Source organism: Hibiscus syriacus, unplaced genomic scaffold (genome assembly GCF_006381635.1).
Source record: "Hibiscus syriacus cultivar Baekdansim isolate YM2019G1 unplaced genomic scaffold, ASM638163v2 tig00110556_pilon, whole genome shotgun sequence".
Lineage (NCBI taxonomy): Eukaryota > Viridiplantae > Streptophyta > Magnoliopsida > Malvales > Malvaceae > Hibiscus > Hibiscus syriacus.
The window spans coordinates 2,999,911-3,019,006 of record NW_024062779.1 but is presented as its reverse complement, the minus strand read 5'-3'; the positions used below and the strand labels follow the sequence as shown (position 1 = coordinate 3,019,006).

At 36.8% G+C, this 19,096-nt stretch overlaps 1 protein-coding gene across 2 annotated transcripts; it reads left to right on the top strand.

Annotated features, from left to right (window-relative positions):
* Positions 1 to 563: 563 nt before the first annotated feature.
* On the top strand, positions 564 to 17,558 carry LOC120131450 (coatomer subunit beta'-2-like). Of its 2 annotated transcripts, XR_005516921.1 has the most exons (26): positions 564 to 713; positions 1,114 to 1,134; positions 1,244 to 1,305; positions 1,399 to 1,453; positions 9,668 to 9,704; positions 9,805 to 10,130; positions 10,225 to 10,356; positions 10,445 to 10,593; positions 11,009 to 11,077; positions 11,382 to 11,532; positions 11,613 to 11,678; positions 11,820 to 12,008; positions 12,379 to 12,519; positions 12,611 to 12,685; positions 12,778 to 12,954; positions 13,037 to 13,128; positions 13,239 to 13,355; positions 13,838 to 13,952; positions 14,109 to 14,180; positions 14,611 to 14,807; positions 14,888 to 14,981; positions 15,584 to 15,690; positions 15,880 to 16,009; positions 16,135 to 16,349; positions 16,869 to 16,935; positions 17,226 to 17,558. XR_005516921.1 is itself a non-coding variant. In XM_039148442.1 (24 exons), the coding sequence occupies exons 1-24, from the start codon at positions 711 to 713 to the stop codon at positions 16,303 to 16,305; spliced, it is 2,748 nt and encodes a 915-aa protein (XP_039004373.1). In that variant the 5' UTR covers positions 564 to 710; the 3' UTR covers positions 16,306 to 16,536. The 2 variants fall into 2 exon arrangements, 1 of the variants encoding a protein (XP_039004373.1); XM_039148442.1 differs by lacking the exons at positions 16,869 to 16,935; positions 17,226 to 17,558 and having other exon boundaries at positions 16,135 to 16,536.
* The last annotated feature ends 1,538 nt before the right edge of the window (positions 17,559 to 19,096 follow it).

Sequence of the window (19,096 nt, the reverse complement as noted above, 5' to 3'; positions counted from 1 at the left end):
TAAAAAATTATAAATATATATTACACTATAATTACCTTAGATTATTTTAAAAATAAAATTAGAATCTAATGAGTATCTAAGTAGTAAAATAAAATATTATTATCTTTAGAGATTTTAAATTCAAATAATTCATTTGTATCGGATCATTTTCGTTGTAATCACTCTTAAATAAATATATTTATAAAATATTTTTTTATTTCCAATACATAAAATAGTACTATATAAATATTTCTTAACGTTTTAAATGGAGTATATATTTTTCAAATCCATCCGTGTTTTTTTTCTACTATCATAATGACAAATTTAGCCCAATAAATGGTTAATGAAAAGTCCTTAAGGCCTATTTATCCTACAAAAAGTCCAAAATATAAAAATATTGAAACCCCCCAAAAAAATTCGACCATTAATGGCCCAACAGCTTTACCAATCCTAAAAAAATCTCTACCGTCCATTTTAACACATCAGAACAACCAACACCGCCAATCCATATTCTTCTCTGAGACAGTATATACCGTAGCTTAACCATGGCAGTGAGTGAGTGGTACTTCAGTAAATCTATCCCTTAACTCCAAAGCATTTCTTCACTTTGTCTCTCTTATTCATATTTTGTTGACGTCACAATTAACTTACAAGAAGATCTATCTATATCTCTCTATCAAAAGCGCGATCTCGATCTAGAGCTTCTTCTTGTTTAACTTTTATTTGCAAAAATGGTGAGTCTGATTTCTTGATCTGTTTGATCCCGCATTAGATCTGTTTCAAAGCCCGTTCGATTTGCACTTGTTTCTAAATTTTCTGTTCAATTTATAGAATCGGAATTGCGAAGATTTTTGAATTATGTTTAGTTCGAGTTTTACTAGCTTTGCAACGTCGCCCTTTGTTTCTGTTATCATTTCAGTACTATGCAGCAGAGCTGGAGAGTTAGGGATTTGAATATAGTTAAGATATGCCGCGTGATTTTTCTTTTCGCGTTTCCTTTATGAAAGTTTGGATATGAATCCGGCGATTGTGACTCGGCCTCATATTGAATGAGTTTGATTTATGATCTCTTGTTTGACTTCGGCTAATTGTGTGTGTGTGTGTGTTTTTTTTTTTTGCTTTGGTGTTTAACAGCCGCTCAGACTTGAAATTAAGGTACGTGTTATTCATTTCATTCTAGTTCAGTTCAACGTGTTGATTAGATCTTCTTGTTATTTTGGTGAGAGTGTGGTAATTTCATCCTTTATTGTGATGTTTGGATCAGAGGAAACTTGCTCAAAGATCAGAGAGAGTAAAGTCTGTAGATCTCCATCCTACTGAACCATGGTAATTCAACCCTTCATTCAGTTTCCTATATATTCGAAACTAATCTTTTCAAGCTTGAAGACAACGTATGATATATTGTAATCGTTATTGAAGGATTCTAGCAAGTTTGTATTCTGGAACTGTGTGTGTCTGGAACTACCAGTCACAGGTACGCAAGTTTTATAATTCGTAAACTGTCGTCAAAACTAGAAGTTTAAGTGGTAGAGCTGCAAAATAGGTGACTTGGTGGATTTATTTATTGGTCACAATTAGTACCTAAAATTTAGTTGAATTACTATCCTATGTGTGTGTTTTCCCACTTTTTTTCAATATTATATTTTTAGTTGGAAAAGAACAATTTTGAAAATTGCATCACAAAGCTTGATTTTATTTTACTCTTTGAAGCATTGTTTCCACTTCCCAACTTCGGTCATAATGCACTTCCTTGAGTGTTTTGGGTGCATGGATTTAAAAAACAGATTAGACCAACTGGCTCATTTGAGAACTGGAGGCTTGGTCCAGTATGGTGCATGAAACCAGAGACCTGTTGAACCAGCAATAGATCTTTTCAACCTGTAAAACTGGTTTTTTACTTTTTTTCTATTTGTTTATATTAAATACCAATAATTAACCAAATCCATATTTGTTTTGATTATTTACTATATTTATTTGTTCTTTAACATGAAATATCACCATAATTAAATGGCTGGTTGGAGTCTTAGTTTTAAATCCTTGGTGGTTGTTATTTGAGAAACTATTGTTGACATATTAGATACTTATTTTCCCCATAAAAGAATATCATGAAGCTCAATTAATTTAAATAAGTGTAGTCCGTACTTATTTTTTTTTTGATAGGAATAGGATGTCTCATTTAAAACCTCCTTCTAAGTAGTCCATTGCCGTAAGGCAAGAACCCTCTAGAAAAAGGAGGAAAAGAGAACATCAATTTATTAAAAATGAAACACTTACAAAAATAACATACAGAAGAAAACACACTCCTACAAAAATACTTAAGACAAGAAACACTCCTACAATACCTCACCACATAGAAAACACACTCCAACTAAAATACCAAAGACTAGAAACACTCAGCCAATACCCTCCTTAGCCAGCTTATCCGCCTCACAGTTACAACACCTAGGGATCCACCTGATAACGATCTGATTTCGAGAAACAGCAGACACTATCTCCTTCACAAAAATAGATAGGTACAAAGGGACAGAATTTTGATATTTAATCCATTCCACTGCTGTCTTTGAATCACTTTCAACAATAAGCCTACCCTTCGAAGCCCAAACAGATGAAACAAAGATGTCAATGCCTTTCTTGATAGCCTTTAATTCTGCTAGGATGGGAGTATTAGGACCAACATTTATCGAAAAAGAAGTCAGAATCACCCGATTCCAGTTCCTAAGAATACCCCCAATACCAGCCACCATCCCCAAACTACTCACCGCTCCATCAACATTCATTTTAAAATAATCCATAGGAGGAGGAATCCAGCAAGACCCAATGCTGTTCAAAACCTTGAAGTCTGGAAAGTTGTCTGCCACAGAGGGGTCACCAATTAAAAAATCAACTTGAGTTGAATACCGAGGAAACTTTGCAACAAACCACTTAGCTAGTCTGAAACGAACAGTAAAAGATAAAGAAATTCTGTCTAACTTTCCCTTGTCGAAAATGATCTCGTTCCTTAACTTCCAAATGGACCAAAAAACTGCCCCTGGAATGAACTTCCAAATAACTGATTTTGGCCTCAAAACAGCCCATGAACTGAGCAGTTTAGGGGGGTCTTGTGGAATAGCAAGCTGAATATCCCAGTACCCTATAATTTTCATCCATAATTCCCAAGAAACAGGACAAGAGACAAACAAATGTTGAACTGATTCTGCCCCTTGATTACACAACGGGCAGAGAATGATCCCCCCTACATCGATCCCCCTTCTCAGCAACTCCACTCTCACAGCAACCTTTTGATGAGACAACTGCCAAAGAAAAGTCTCCACTCTTGGTGGAACTAACCCCAGCCAAACAACTTTCTCCCACTGAACTGATTCATCAATAAAAACAGAAAAGGAATTCCTACACGCTTTAACAGAAAACTGCCCATCTTCCGAACCGACCCACAACAAAGAATCCTCCAAAGACTGAACCAGATTGATGTTTTTAAGACTGTCCAATAACCCAACCAACTGCTCAACTTCCCAATCACACAGGTTTCTCCTGGTCATAATGTTCCAAACCCACCCAGACGAGCCGAAACTCCCAAAATCAGCTACCTTACCCAATTTATTTGAGGAAAGAGCAAATATTCTGGGAAACAAGAGTTTCAAAGGAAAATCCCCATTCCACGTATCACTCCAAAAGTAAATCGACTTACCATTACCTATTTGAAGCTTAGCGTGAGATCTAAGGCAGCTTCCAATGACATCATCCTTTAAATAGCTGTTCACAATACCCCTCCATATCCAAGAGTCCTTTAAAGAAAAAACTCTATTGATATCCATCGAATGACAGCTTACATTATGTTTACTACATAAAAATTTCTTCCACATCGAATTCTTATCATTGGCAAACTTCCAAACCCACTTTCCCAACAAAGCTCTATTAGTAACCTTCAAATCCGCCACTCCCAATCCTCCTCCACTCAACGGCCTACATACATAATCCCAGCGCACCCAATGCATTCTCTTCTTGTCTTCCCTACTCCCCCATAAAAAATCCGACATCAATGAATTCAACTTTTGAGAAATAGTAGCAGGCATCTTAAACATAGATAGGAAAAAAATAGGTAATGATGATAATACCGACTTTATTAACACCAATCTACCAGCCAAAGATAAAGAAGTAACTTTCCAACCAGCCAATTTCTTATTAAAATTGGCAATAACCGGATCCCACAACTTTTCCGAATTCATTCTTGCCCCTAAAGGAAGGCCTAAGTACTCCGTTGGAAAAGAACCAATAGCACAGCCAATATTCGTAGCCCATTCTTCAAGGATGTCACTTTCCACATTAATTCCATAAAGTTTGCTTTTAACTAAATTTAAATGGAGCCCCGTCATTAAGCCGAAAATCCTCAAAATTCTTCTAACATTCTTAATCTGTGTAATAGACGCTCTACAGAAAATAATTAAGTCATCTGCAAACTGAAGGTGGGACAAAGAGAAGGGATTCTGATTTTTACCAAAAGAGAAACCTTGAAACAGACCCAAGTCCACTGCTTTAGACAGCATCCTATGAAGTAATTCCCCGACTAAATTGAACAGAAGAGGAGAAAGGCTACAACCTTGCCTCAAGCCTTTAGCAATAGAAAACTCTTAGTAGGAGACCCGTTCACTAATACCGAGATAGAAGCTGTGGAGATACACTGTGATATCCAAGAACACCATCTCTCTCCAAAACCCATCTCCCTCATAAGCCTTTGAATAATATGCCATTCTATTGTATCATAAGCTCTACTGAAGTCCACCTTGAAAACTACCCCTTTAAGTCCTTGCTTCCTCCAAGAATCAATTCCTTCATTGGCTAGAAATGCACAATCCAACAATTGTCTACCCGGAATAAACGCGAACTGAGACGGACTAATGATATCCTTGACACAAGATATAAGTCTTTTTGAGAGAACCTTTGAAAGGATCTTATACATGCTGCCCACAAGACTAATGGGTCGAAAATCTTCAATGTTCTCGGGAATACATTTTTTAGGAATCAAAGTTATAAACGTATGATTAACTCCATGATCCCACATCTTTCCTTGATAGAAATCAGAGAAAAACTCCATGATCTGCTCCTTTAGGCTTGCCCAATATTTCTTATAGAAACCCATGGTAAACCCATCCGGGCCCGGAGCTTTAGTACTATCCGAAGAAGAGATTACTTGCCATACTTCTTGCTCAGAAAATTCCACCTCCAAAGATGCACTCTGAATTGCAGTTAGTTGTGCAAATTCCAAGTTTAAGCCCTCAACCTCCATTGCTGATTTGGTGTTATACGTTGCCTTAAAAAAATTGAACACAGTACTTCTAATCATTCCTATATCCGAAATAAAATCTCCCTTAATTTTCAACGAATGAATAGTGTTGGCTCTATTCCTCGTCAAAGCACTCAAGTGAAAGAACCTTGTATTTCTGTCTCCATCCTTAATCCATCTACTCCTGGACTTCTGACACCAAATGCTCTCCTCAATCCTTAATAGCCTCCACAACTCCTTTTTCCCTTCTACCATCTGGTCCCACTCCCCCTTGGACAGGATCCCACCTTGCGACTTCCTTTCCCAATTATCTATCTTCCCTTCAAGAGTCGCAATGGAGTCTGACAGCCCAACATTACTAATTCCCTGCCACCTTCTGATCTGATTTTTGGCCATCTGTAACGTCCTAAAAATTCCCCCATAATCCCTCTTATTCTTCTCATCTCCCACAAGGTTTACAACAAAATCATCAAAGCCTTGTTCTTGTAAAAGATAATTGAAGAATCTAAAAGGTTTTGGGCCCCAGTTTATACAAAAATCTTTCAACAACACCGGTTTATGATCTGACACAAAATTCGAAAGGAGGTTCTGTGTAATCTTAGGAAAACAGTTGAGGAAAGTGTCACTTATTAAGAACCGATCAAGCCTAACCCATGTTGAAACTTCTCTGTTGCTACTCCATGTGAAAGTCCCTCCTGACATGGGCAAATCAATGAGCTTAGCTCGCTGCACAAAAGTTCTAAAGATGTTTATTGTGTGCCAGTTCTGAGCTTTCCCTAGCTTTTCTCCCGGATCAATATACGCATTAAAATCACCCCCTATACAAACCGGTAAATTCATCGAAACAACGAAACACAACAGCTCCTCAAAAAAGGCCTCCTTTTCATCCTCAATTGCAGGGCCATATACATTAATAAAAACGAACTCCTTATGATCGTTTATAAATTTCCCTACAAGCGCCAAAAATCTGCTGTGCACATGCTGAAAAGTGACTTTGAACATATTCTCATTCCATAAACAGATCAATCCGCCCTTAGACCCCTGTGCTGGAGAAACCTTCACTCCCTTTAACAGATCCCCACCTAATCTCCGTACAATAGACCCCTTACAATGATCGAGCTTGGTTTCTTGAATAAAAACCATTACTGGTTTGACCTTCTTAACCAGTCTAGCGCCAGAAACAATCTTCTCTCTCCTCCCTAAACCTCTAATATTCCACGACAGTATACTAAAATTCTGCATTAAAAATATCACTCCCAACCACCCAAACCAAACTCAACCGATCACAAAACCTAACCATCATAACCATCATCCTTTACAACCTCCGATCCCTTCTCAAGGCATAAAATCTTTTCAATAAATGTCTCCTTGCCATCCTTGAAAGATATGCCTAACAATATGCTCACTTCCCACGTGGCCATAGCTTCCTCCACCAGTTTAAAAAACAGGAGAGAAGGCAGTGTTAATACTGACCAACTCCAAGGCAAGATTAATTAAACCTCTTCTGTTCTTCCTGCTATTTCTCCTGAACTTTAAGGAGGAAGAGATATCCGCTTCCACGCACTCCACGTCTTCTAATGAAGGCTGATGAAAGTTTGTGCGGTCTGAACCCTTCTGATCTTGAATCGTAATAGCCTCTGAACCATTAAAAACATCATCATTACTCGAATTAAACCATATTCTTCTGTTCCTCGACCTTTTGTAAACTCTGGCATAATGACCTTTTTTCTTTTTTCCATCCTGTGCTGCACGCAGAGTCATACAAGTAGGAACTGGAAATCCTCTTTTCTTCCTCTTCACACTAATCTCCTTGTTTACCTCCTTCACCGATTGACTAACAACTTTCATCTGCATTCTATTTTCTTCCTCCTCCTGGACACCCTCACCTTCTTTATCTCTAAGACCACCACTGTCCACCTCTATTAATTCATGGAGAGACTGACACTTGTTATGCTCTTCTAAACCATCCCACTTCAACTTAACAGCCGGCCCCTTAGGAATAATTTTAGTTACTGGTGAAAAGGAATCCCAGTTAGAATCAGATTGGGCTGAGCAACTCTGATCCACAACATCTCTCAGCCCAAGACCCGCGTACTCCTTATTGGAAACTGGCTCCATTACACATTCCAGATTCCCTGACAGCCCATAACCATAGGATTTCGTGTAGGACGACTTTTCAAGAGAATGTTCCCCACCTTCCTCAAACCCCCCACTTTCTACAACTTTTTGCCCCCACGTGCCCACCTCTGTCCCCACTACCTCTGCAGATTTTCCCCGACTGTCTACTTTCTTCCCTGAGCTATCACCGTTAACTGGAATTTCCTGTAACTCTTCTCCGGAAACATCTGTGGCTGCATAATAGCTACCTCCCAAAGAAATTTTAACCTTAAAAGATCTTCCATATGACCCTACTATGATGGACTCTTGAATGTCATAAGGACTAGCAGCCCTCAACATAATCTCGCCGAAGAGAGATCTTCTTTATTTCTAGTCTCGTCCAATATACAAACAAGATCTCCCCACCTTCCCGCTAGTTTTTCCAGAAATGGTACATTCCAGCAAAGCAGTGGTAACCCTACCAACTCTACCAAGCCATACGCCAATGGAACACCATCCTCACTCATCACCGGTGATAGCCATTGAAACCAGGAAAACAATTTGTCTCGGTAATTCGACCACGCCTTAACGAAGTCTTCATTTGACTTGAACATAACAATGACAGCATTCGTTACGAATCCCCAGCTTACAATCTTTACCTGGAACCCCTCCTTTGCCATAGCCTTCTTCACCATGTTCGGCTGCAGGGGATATTTGACAACCCCTGTTAATGAATACTTCACCCAACCATAATCATCATTGGGAATGTGCATATCCCATACATTCCTCACTTCATTATCTTTCAAACCCTTACCTCCTTCACTCTCCACTATTACTTGCTCCATGTTCTTCGAACTATCCCCCATCAACACCTCATCGTACGTTCTGCCATTCCTCAAACTACTCGCTTTTTTCGTTTTCACCTGTTGCCAACCCCTGTCCCCTATGACTTGCTTGTTACCTGCTGATTGAAGCTTATTTCCCACTGTTCCTCCTCTACTATTTTTCTTGTACTTTGCCACCCCCACTGACACTCGCTTCCCATCAATCAGCGTTCCATTCACGTTCTGAACTGCTCTACTACAGCTTTTCTCTAACGCAAATTGCACAAAGGCAAACGTGGATGATTTGTAGTTCGGTTTAAAAATAACATTTGGAATATAGACCCTAACTACTTTACCATACTGGATGAAAATCTCTCTAAGCTCACTTCTCGTAACTCTCTTACTAAGGTTATCAACAAAAACAGTCCATTCCTCATCGGAGGATGGACGACCCAACTCTCTCGCCATCACTTTTAAATGTACTTAAATTTTTGTCCATTCTGCTTGGCTGAAGGTTTTTCTCTGTTTGAAAGATGTAGAAGTACTTTATTAACGAGTTTCCCCATATATATAACTCAAGACATCAAACCAACAAATCTGAGATGAAAACTCGCTGTATCTCACTCTTTACTTGGATTGCAATTTTGATTTGCATTACTGCAACATTACATTTATGTTGCTTATCTGATGTAAAACGAAGTATGATACTTGATTCGACTTTCCTTATTTTAGGAGTAATTTCATTTTTTGTTCCATCTATTTTTTAACGATAATCTGTTCTCTTCATTTTGGTTTGGCTCATCTTGTGGATATATTTCCATCTTCTCTTCATCACTAAGTGCCGCAAATTGTATCCTGTTCTTTTGACTTTTTTGACTTGGAACTGATAGTATCTCACATCTTCATTCATTTTACTCAAATCTTATGAGTACGGTTTCTATTGAATCTTCCTATGGAGTATTTGAACTTTGAGCTGCTTTAACGAAATAGATCAATTTTACAAGTTTTTTTAATCATTAATTTTGAATCCATTTTTTACTAATATTCTAATTTAATAAAACTATAGTCCATATGTTGTTCCTTAACCCAAAATCTTTACACCATATGGCTCTCACACAGTTTATTTTACAACTAATCCAACATTCTTAGTTTTCCAGTGAGTGCTATATTATTTGCAAAGCTAAAAGCATATACTTTGCTTATCTAACATGGATTTTTTTAGCTCTAAAAATTTGGCTAGTCCTGTATGTAAAACTTCTTTTTTTCTTATATTTTTTTATTTTATTGCACAATACAAGTTCCATTCACACTTTGACATGATTATTCCAATATAAGGCTATAGAAATTCTTTGTAATTTCATGAAATCTAATTGGTATAAGGTTTTGAGGTCTTAACATGTTATTTAAGTAGGATTAGGCTTATCTGAACCCTTGGTACTGTTGGGATTTTCCACTTATTGATTACTGTTACTGTTAACCTGGTACACAGACCATGGCTAAGTCGTTTGAGGTCACTGAGTTGCCAGGTATGTAATTATCTTGATCTGATGATAATGTTTTTTCATTTCCAGGTGCATTGTGGTAGAACTATTATCATTCTCTAAACTCGACATCTTGCATTTGCAGTTAGGTCGGCCAAGTTTGTTGCACGCAAACAATGGGTTGTTGCTGGAGCTGATGACATGTTTATTCGCGTATACAATTACAATACAATGGATAAGGTCAAAGTATTTGAGGCACATACTGATTACATTAGATGTGTGGCTGTCCATCCTACACTTCCGTATGTGTTGTCATCATCTGATGATATGCTCATAAAACTTTGGGACTGGGAGAAGGGTTGGATGTGTACTCAGATATTTGAGGGACATTCCCATTATGTCATGCAAGTGACTTTTAATCCCAAAGATACTAACACTTTTGCGAGTGCATCTCTTGACCGCACCACAAAGGTATAAAGGGCCTTTCTATTTGTATTTTTTTTTTCATTTTTCTCTTCAGTTGGTATAGCCATTCTAAATTTGCCTTTGTTGTTCGAAATTCTAGATTTGGAACCTTGGATCCCCCGACCCAAATTTTACTTTGGATGCCCATCAGAAAGGTGTAAATTGTGTTGATTACTTTACAGGTGGTGATAAGCCCTACCTAATCACCGGGTCTGATGATCACACTGCTAAGGTAAACAGCTACTATTCACATTCTGCCATTCTTTTCATCTTAAATAAATGTTGAGTGAACTGTTAACAAATAAATCCCATGGATGCAGGTGTGGGACTTCCAAACCAAAAGTTGTGTTCAGACGTTGGAAGGCCACACACACAATGTTTCTGCTGTTTGTTTCCATCCTGAACTTCCAATTATTATTAGTGGTTCTGAGGATGGGACAGTTCGCATCTGGCATGCTACCACGTATAGGTAATTATTGAGATAGAAGATATTTCCCGTTTCTTTTCCAGTGGCCATTTGTTTTGTGGATAGAAAGGAAATTAAGAAATGTAGAGGAAACTTGAATCATTATGCAGAAACAGAACCAAATTACCCATTTAAATTTCTAGTGTCTATTTGGTTTGTGATGAGGCTGATTATATCCTATTATCTTTCTGCATAAATATCAAGTTTCCCCTTCATTCCTCAATTCATCATTTAGACAGATGTAGTAATTCATGGTCTGAAGCCATATTGGTGCATTACCATCTATAGTTTGTCCTCATTTGCTTTAATTCTATATTGTTTTCTAAAGATATTTTGATCTTGATAGTCTTTTATGTTTGTTGTGATATCTTTGAATTCTTCAAGCTTTTCATTTTTTCACCAATTCTTTTGTTTTCAGGCTGGAAAATACATTGAATTATGGTCTTGAGAGAGCTTGGGCAGTTGGATATATAAAAGGTTCCCGGAGGTAATAACTTTTGGTTAAACCATGCAGCTGTTTTATGCTTATTTTCTTTTTTCAGTTTTCCGTTTTCTTTAATACTTACATACTAGAATAATTTCTTTTGGTCATTAAATTCTTGAAGAGTGCCTTCCATTTTGTTTTGAGCATGACTAAGTGTTCAATGAAGGTGAAAAATCAATTTAGGTCGCTTGACCTGAGTTCTGTACGCTCATGTTTCTGTTTTCATTGTTTAGTTCACATGGTACTTCTCACTTCTTAATCTGCTATGCGTAAAAGGCTAAGAATACTGTACGATTATGTCTTGCAGGATTGTGATTGGGTATGATGAAGGAACTATTATGGTGAAAATTGGTCGGGAAGTTCCTGTAGCAAGTATGGACAACAGTGGGAAAATCATATGGGCTAAGCACAATGAAATTCAAACTGTGAATATTAAGAGTGTAGGAGCAGATTTTGAGGTAAATGTATTTGTTGTTAAACATTTTCTTGGTGTTTAATACATGATTTTCATCTTAAGATGCTTTTTGCTTTGGTCTAGGTTACTGATGGAGATAGATTGCCCTTGGCTGTTAAGGAATTAGGGACATGTGATCTCTATCCTCGTGTTAGTTGATGCTTTCTAGCCTTATTGAAATGAATTTTGCATAAGATCAAGGGTCACCCAATGTTGGTTAATTCTTTTTATAATTAGTGTTTATGCTTGGATTCTTGCACAACCATTTACCCATTTTTTCTATCTTCTCAGAGCTTAAAGCATAACCCAAATGGTAGGTTTGTTGTTGTCTGTGGAGATGGCGAGTACATCATATATACAGCGTTAGCATGGAGAAATAGGTCCTTTGGTTCAGCATTGGAATTCGTTTGGTCATCTGATGGAGAGTATGCTGTCAGAGAAAGCTCATCAAAGATCAAGATTTTCACAAAAAATTTCCAGGTCTGCAGTCTTTTTCATTTAGATGGTTTCTTGTCATAAAAGGCATATTTCTTACCATAAGAATGGTTGTGTCAATGCACACTTCATTTGTTGAAAGATATGTCATAATTTATAAACAACATATCATTTGCAGCTGGAGAGATGGATCTAAAAGGATGAATAAAATTTTGGTTTGGGAAGGGATTTCAATTCTGAAAATTTTATGTTGTAAACAGAAGGCAATTCTACAAGCATGAAGCGTATATAATTATGAATATTAACTTGTCATGTTATTGTGGTGGTTTCCTCTATATTGTTAAGGTTTTTACTCATACCAATGTTCAAGATTCTTTTTTACAGTGTGGTATTCATGGGGATTTAACATTTTCAGGAAAAGAAGAGTGTCCGGCCTACCTTCTCTGCTGAGCATATTTTTGGGGGCACTTTACTGGCAATCTGCTCTAATGATTTTATTTGTTTTTATAGTTGGGCTGAATGCACGTTGATTCGTCGGATTGATGTTATTGTTAAAGTAAGCTAAAGCAACTCTATGAACCCCATTTGCTGCTGCTTCGCTATGTTGAACCTAAATGTAGTTCTGTTTATGTTACCAAAAATGTCAGAATCTTTACTGGGCTGATAGTGGTGACTTGGTGGCAATTACCAGTGATACATCTTTCTATATCCTAAAGTACAATGTAAGTCTATTTATATTATTATCTTATTAGATCTGCAAAATGTGTTGCACTGTGAACTCTTCTTACGGAATTTAATATTTCTGATGTTGTAGAGGGATGTAGTTCAATCTTCCTTAGATAGTGGAACACCAGCTGACGAGCAGGGAGTTGAGGATGCATTTGAGCTTCTTCACGAAACTAATGAACGTGTCAGGACCGGGATTTGGGTTGGAGACTGTTTCATTTACAATAACTCTTCATGGAGACTTAATTACTGTGTTGGTGGTGAGGTATTTGTGTTCTGCTTATCCTTGTCTTGAAAGCATTCCGTAGGTTTCTGACTGTTTCATTTTGATGATGTAATGGTTTTAGGTCACCACAATGTTTCATTTGGACCGTCCTATGTACTTGTTGGGATATCTTGCAAGTCAAAGTCGGGTGTATCTAATAGACAAAGAGTTTAAGTAAGTCGGCTGGCAATGCCTAACTTTCATGTTTGAGTCACTTTAGTTATTTTTTCCTTTGAAAATACATTATTAATACGTGCTACTCTAATCTTTGTCATATGTTACAGTGTAATAGGATACACATTACTTCTGAGCCTGATCGAGTATAAGACACTTGTGATGCGTGGAGACCTGGAAAGGGCCAATGAAATTTTACCTTCAATTCCTAAAGAGCACCATAATAGGTATTCATAAATATATAAAGAATCTTATCTTCCTTTCATTCTCAAAGACATTGTTGGTCATTTTCTAGTATTAATCATTCATGTTGAATATTCCTTTTCCTTCCTTTTCTGTTATTCTTGCAACCATCCCAAATTTGGATGGAGATGTAGGATATATTTCTTTCCTTCCCTTTTCCTTCACTCCCTCTTAATTTGAACTTTTGATTTGTGCTAATCATTCATGTTGAATATCCACGTCCCTAGTGATTGGAATTTGTTTTCATCTATGGTAATACCTTCGTAGTATATCTTTGTATTGACAAACTTAGAAATCCAGATCTAATAAGTAGCCGATTAGAAGGCTGCTCCTTTTATCTTTGCCTCTTCTTTCCATCCTGAAAGCTATTTATGTTAAAACTTTTTCATGTCCAGTTTCTCTACTTTAAAGTTGTGTTTGTTGAAAAATTTCTTGGTTTTTGTTAATTGTTTGCTCTGATTGGTAGTGTTGCTCGTTTCCTGGAATCACGAGGTATGATAGAGGATGCTCTTGAAGTAGCTACGGACCCTGATTACAGATTTGAGCTTGCCATTCAGCTTGGTAAATTAGAGATTGCTAGGGTAAGAAAGTTTGAATAATATTTTGATGGTTGTACTGCTTCTTAGATGTTTTTTCTCTTTGAATTTTAGAGTAATATATTTGATGTTGTATTAAGCTTTGATTGTGCTTTTTAACAATATTTTTATCCTCACTCTGTGGGTTTTTTTCTTCTGTAGGAAATAGCCACAGAAGTTCAGAGTGAGTCTAAATGGAAGCAGTTAGGAGAATTGGCTATGTCCACTGGAAAGGTGTTTGATATTCACTAATTTGCGAAATTTGTTTCAGTGACGTCTCTTTCTGCTGTGATTGTCAGATCTTGATTCTCCCATCACCTATCTTAGCAGCTTTCCTTTCTTTTATATTTGTTTCGTGATGTTGTAGCAAGTCAATTTGAAAATCTCCAATGTTTTTTCTCTTGAATGAAATCTCTCTTGAGGATGTTGGCATAGATAGCTTTCCTTTCAGTAAATTATTTCTCAATTTGTCTCTATAGTTTATAAACTGGTGAATGAATGTACAAAAGCCTCGTCATACTTGCTTAGTTTTATGCAATAGTTGTTTTTGGAAATCAAGCTTAATTCATGGGCATGTCTTATATATTGTTAGTTTTAGATAATAATGCCTTCTCTCCTTTCTTTTGAAGCTTTTCTATTATTTATTCTAAACTTGTCATTGCAGCTAGAACTGGCTGAACAGTGCATGAAGCATGCAATGGACCTGAGTGGTTTATTGTTACTTTATTCCTCACTGGGAGATGCTGAAGGAATAGCAACACTTGCATCTCTTTCCAAAGAACAAGGGAAGAACAATGTAGCTTTTCTTTGTTTATTCATGTTGGGTAAATTGGAGGATTGCCTTCAGCTTTTGGTGGAAAGGTAATTCATTATCGAGTACCTGGAATAATAGACTGCCATGTCATTATATTTATGGATATATTGAAATATTCCTATTACAGCAATCGGATACCAGAGGCTGCTTTGATGGCACGGTCTTATCTTCCAAGCAAGGTTTCAGAGATAGTAGCAATTTGGAGAAAAGACCTCAATAAGGTTAGTGGCCATTATTTGTTTCTCCGGTGTTTTCTTCATGGTTTATTCTTGAGGTGCTGGGTTAGCTGTATCATGCATAAGCTTCAGTTTGTTTTGTTTCTCTCTTTTGATTTCCTGTAAATTAATACAAAATTCAAAATACTGCAAGTTCAATAAAAATGACGAAGCACTATTCCTATTTTTCCTTTCCATACTTGCCCTTTTGTACAAGATAACAGTAAATACTATTACAAAACATCTTGATACTTTCCTGGAAAAGATAGGTCTGAAGTTCTGTGTATAGTGCTTTACATCTTAAGGCTAAAAAAAATCTTGTCCTTTTTTTTTCAAATATTGTGGCATTAAAGTACTGCTTGCTGAAATTTTAAGCTGGAGTCTTTTTATTCTTTTAATAAACCAATGGTGGAAGCATTTTGAATCTGTTTACTTGTATAAGGGAAATATATTTTAATTTTATTGTATCCTTGTAACATGAATATATTGGGCTTCCATGTTTCTTGTAATCATACTGAAAACTACCTTCCTGACATTTTGTTACTTGTCTTGTTTTGTTTAATGGTATAGATTGCAAAATGACGGCTTTATTTTTGCATCATTTGTAGGTTAATCCAAAAGCTGCTGAATCTTTGGCTGACCCTAAAGAGTATCGCAACTTGTTTGAAGATTGGGAACTTTCTCTTTCTGTTGAATCCAAAGTGGCAGAAACAAGGTATCAAACATGATTCCTTTCTTTTATTTATTGTAAGTCAATATTTTTCAAACATTATTAATTCCACTGGTTTGGTCCTTTTTGATTGCTCTATAATTTGCCTCACTGTTGATTGCAAAGCCTTGTAGTTGTCATATTCTTTTTTTCTGTCTCACACGGATATGCTATTAACTTTGAGTTGGTTTTCAGCGGTGTTTATCCTCCTGCAGCGGATTATTTGAATCATGCTGATAGATCGAAGTTGACACTTGTGGAGGCTTTCAGAAGCATGCAAATCGAGGATGACGAGCCTCTTGAAAATGGCGAACTTGATTATGAGGTATAGAATCCATATGTCTCTGTTTTTCTTTGAAGTCGGAACATATTAAACATAGGAATTAATTTGAGTGATTCAGGAGTCTGGTTTGATTTTATTGTCCTCCATTTATTTGGTGAGCATCACAGGCTGCAGGACTGAATGGGCATGGTCAAACCGCAGAGGAGGAGAATGGAGAAGATGGTAGCCAAGAGGGGACTGTTGGTGTGGATGCTGATTCTAATGATGGTGCGGTACTCGTTAATGGTAACGAGGAAGAAGAGTGGGGTACGAATACTGAAGGAACCCCGTCAGCCTAACAGCAATTGGTTGGGGCAGTGTGAAAATCAAAATTTTGTCTCTGGTGATTAATTGTTCTAACATGCCATTTCTAACCACTTTCTCTTTTGGGCTTTATCCGACTTCTTTTTTGTGATTTGTTTTGCTGCAACAACTAATTAAACACACCTACCTCCGACCTCGAAACACGTTTGCTGAATTGTTTTCATCTCACTCACTATTTGGAATTCGGTACATGTTTTCTGGTGATCGCTAATATCTCCTTTGTTCGTATTACAACTTTGGTGTTCCAAACTTGGGAAAGAACTAGTTAATCAGATGCCTATTAATATTGACTAATATGATGCTCATTTACTGGCTTCTGACCCCCTCTTCCCTGTAAACTGCTCTTATCTAATTAGCGTTTGTGCAACCAATTTTTGCACTCTAACACCAAATTATTAATGTTTATTTTTGCACTCCGAAAACCTTAAGACATTAATGTGTCTTAAATTTTGTTATATTCTTTTTGATGTGTTTTCGGTAGTTCTTTTGTTCTGTCATCCCCTGATTCTTGCATCACTGTTTTCCCTCGTGTTGGCTGTGCTTACACCAGATCACTAGGTTTTATGAATACACTCAATTTGAGCTCCATTCAGCATGTACTTAAGGTGAGGAACTTTTGCTTTTACTACTATTGTTATTTTCTCCAAGGAGAAAGAATTATTAACCATGCCGATTAGCAATTCACTTGACTCATGACCTAGTTTCGGTCAGGGCAGTGAGCATCTTGTCCTTTAGAAGTGAATCTCTCCATCCAAAGAACTTTTACTTTAATGGTGGAGATAGTTATGATTCGTTTCTAATTATTCTGGAATAGATTTAGGCAGTAAGTAATTATTTACCAACTGTGGCTCCTTTTTATCATCGTTAGTGTATTAACTTATCTATTAACCAGCAGATTTCAAACTAGAAGCTAGAAAGATGTGAAATATAATTGCTGATTGTCTTTGCATTCCCGATGATTTGGATCTCGCAAGCACATTGAATTTTGGGATGGAGCATATTCTAGTTATTTGGTTAGCTTTCAAATTATGATTTCAGTTTCTTGTCTAAGGTTTTAGCATATTCTTTGAGGCATTCAGTCCTAAAAAAAAAAACTCTTGTGCCATAGCGCATGTAGAAATAATTTGAGAATTATTGACGATACACCATTCAGTGCATTTTATGTTTCAACTTTAGGTACTCATTTTTTGGTTCCCCTCTTGAGGCGTTGAATCTTGTGGTGGTGTTTTTGGGCATTGATTTTTCCTCTAGTCAGCTTGAAACTTGTATTGTAAACATCTCTACCTAAAACGCGTGATTTTCAATCACAACCGCTACTATTCTTGCTTTTTTTCCTCCCGCGCTGGGCGTTTACCATAGCTGCCCCCCATATTTGTCATTTTCAATGGGTGAAATTAACATCAAATCAAACCGGAAAATTTTCTAATTGATACGTGAGGGCACGCAAGTAGAAGATATGAAGAAAAATGCAAATATTAAATTTGAATTTCGCCTAGATGTCACATAAACCTGGCATGTCGAGTTCTTACATAACCAAAAATTTGCATTTTCGGACAATAATTTGAAAGTTCATACACTTGAGGAACTTTTAAAAAATGATTATTAAAATAAAATAAAAAAAGTGATTGGAAGCTCTTCCCTCTTCAACACGTGGGATTTAACTTGTTTCTAAGATCATGGGGAAGTGGTTCTGTAGCGAGGGCAGGAGTTACCTTTTGATATGAGAGTCGAATTCTGAGCTGATTCTACACTGTGAATGCAAGTGCATTGCAAAGTGCATTGCAATGGTGCACTTTAACGTGAATGTGTCCAAAGTCAGGGTGCTGTCCCAAATATGAAGTACAGGGTCAGTGCATTTTTGATATTGTTCTGTTTGTTCCGTGCATTTTTTAAATTGTTCTTCTGTTTGTTCCATGGTTGTGAATATATTCGTTCCCAAACCTTTGTTGAATTTTATCTTTTTATTTGGGCTTAATATAAAAATAATTGCTTAAACTATGTATTGAAAAACATGTTAGTGGAGGAAGATTTTTTCATTAAAAATACATGTATGACGTTTTCTCGGTTATACTTTTAGGTGTCTATCGTTTATTTTTAATTTTTTTTAATAATAAAGAATTATTTTTAATTAAAAAAAAGAAAAAAAGTTTAATTTATTTATAAAAAATCTAAGTTTTTTTACTAAAATTATAAAAACACTCTAAAAAAACTAAAATATATCATTTCAACCCCTTATTAATCGTCGTCGGTTATCTCCGGCCACCATCGCCATCACCGAATGGTCACCCACCTGTCTTCACCCATCCATTGATTAATCATCGTTCTTACCGTAACCAAAAATCTCTAAATTTAAAATCCCTAATATCCAAATCCCTAATTCCCACTTTCAATTTATTAACCCAAATGGTCGTTGGCCATCTTCGATCATCATCGTCGTCGTCAAACGGTTGGATTTTGATCGGAATAGCACGATGGTTCGAATGGTGGCAACGATGTGGCTTATTGATGTTAGAATCGATCGAAATCTACGAAGAACAACGACGGTGGTTTAAAATCTGACGAACCTTTGAATGCTTTTTCACGACAAACAGTAGCATATTACGACGAAATATCAACGGAGTTTGATCGGTGGTCGACGCCCGTAATGATGACATGTTGGTGGCAGTCACCGTTGGTCGGTCGGTGACTTTTAGAAGGAGGAAAGGGAAAGGGGAGATCACGAGGGGCTTTTTTTTAACAAAAAAAAATTATTTTTTTAATTTTTAA

What these genes read in the sequence shown, in the direction of transcription:
- LOC120131450 (XM_039148442.1), top strand. An exon ending in TGAGGTCACTGAGTTGCCAG is followed by an intron (nt 9,705 to 9,804) that starts GTATGTAATTAT and finishes TTGCATTTGCAG; the next exon opens with TTAGGTCGGCCAAGTTTGTT. An exon ending in TGGCTATGTCCACTGGAAAG is followed by an intron (nt 14,181 to 14,610) that starts GTGTTTGATATT and finishes TTGTCATTGCAG; the next exon opens with CTAGAACTGGCTGAACAGTG.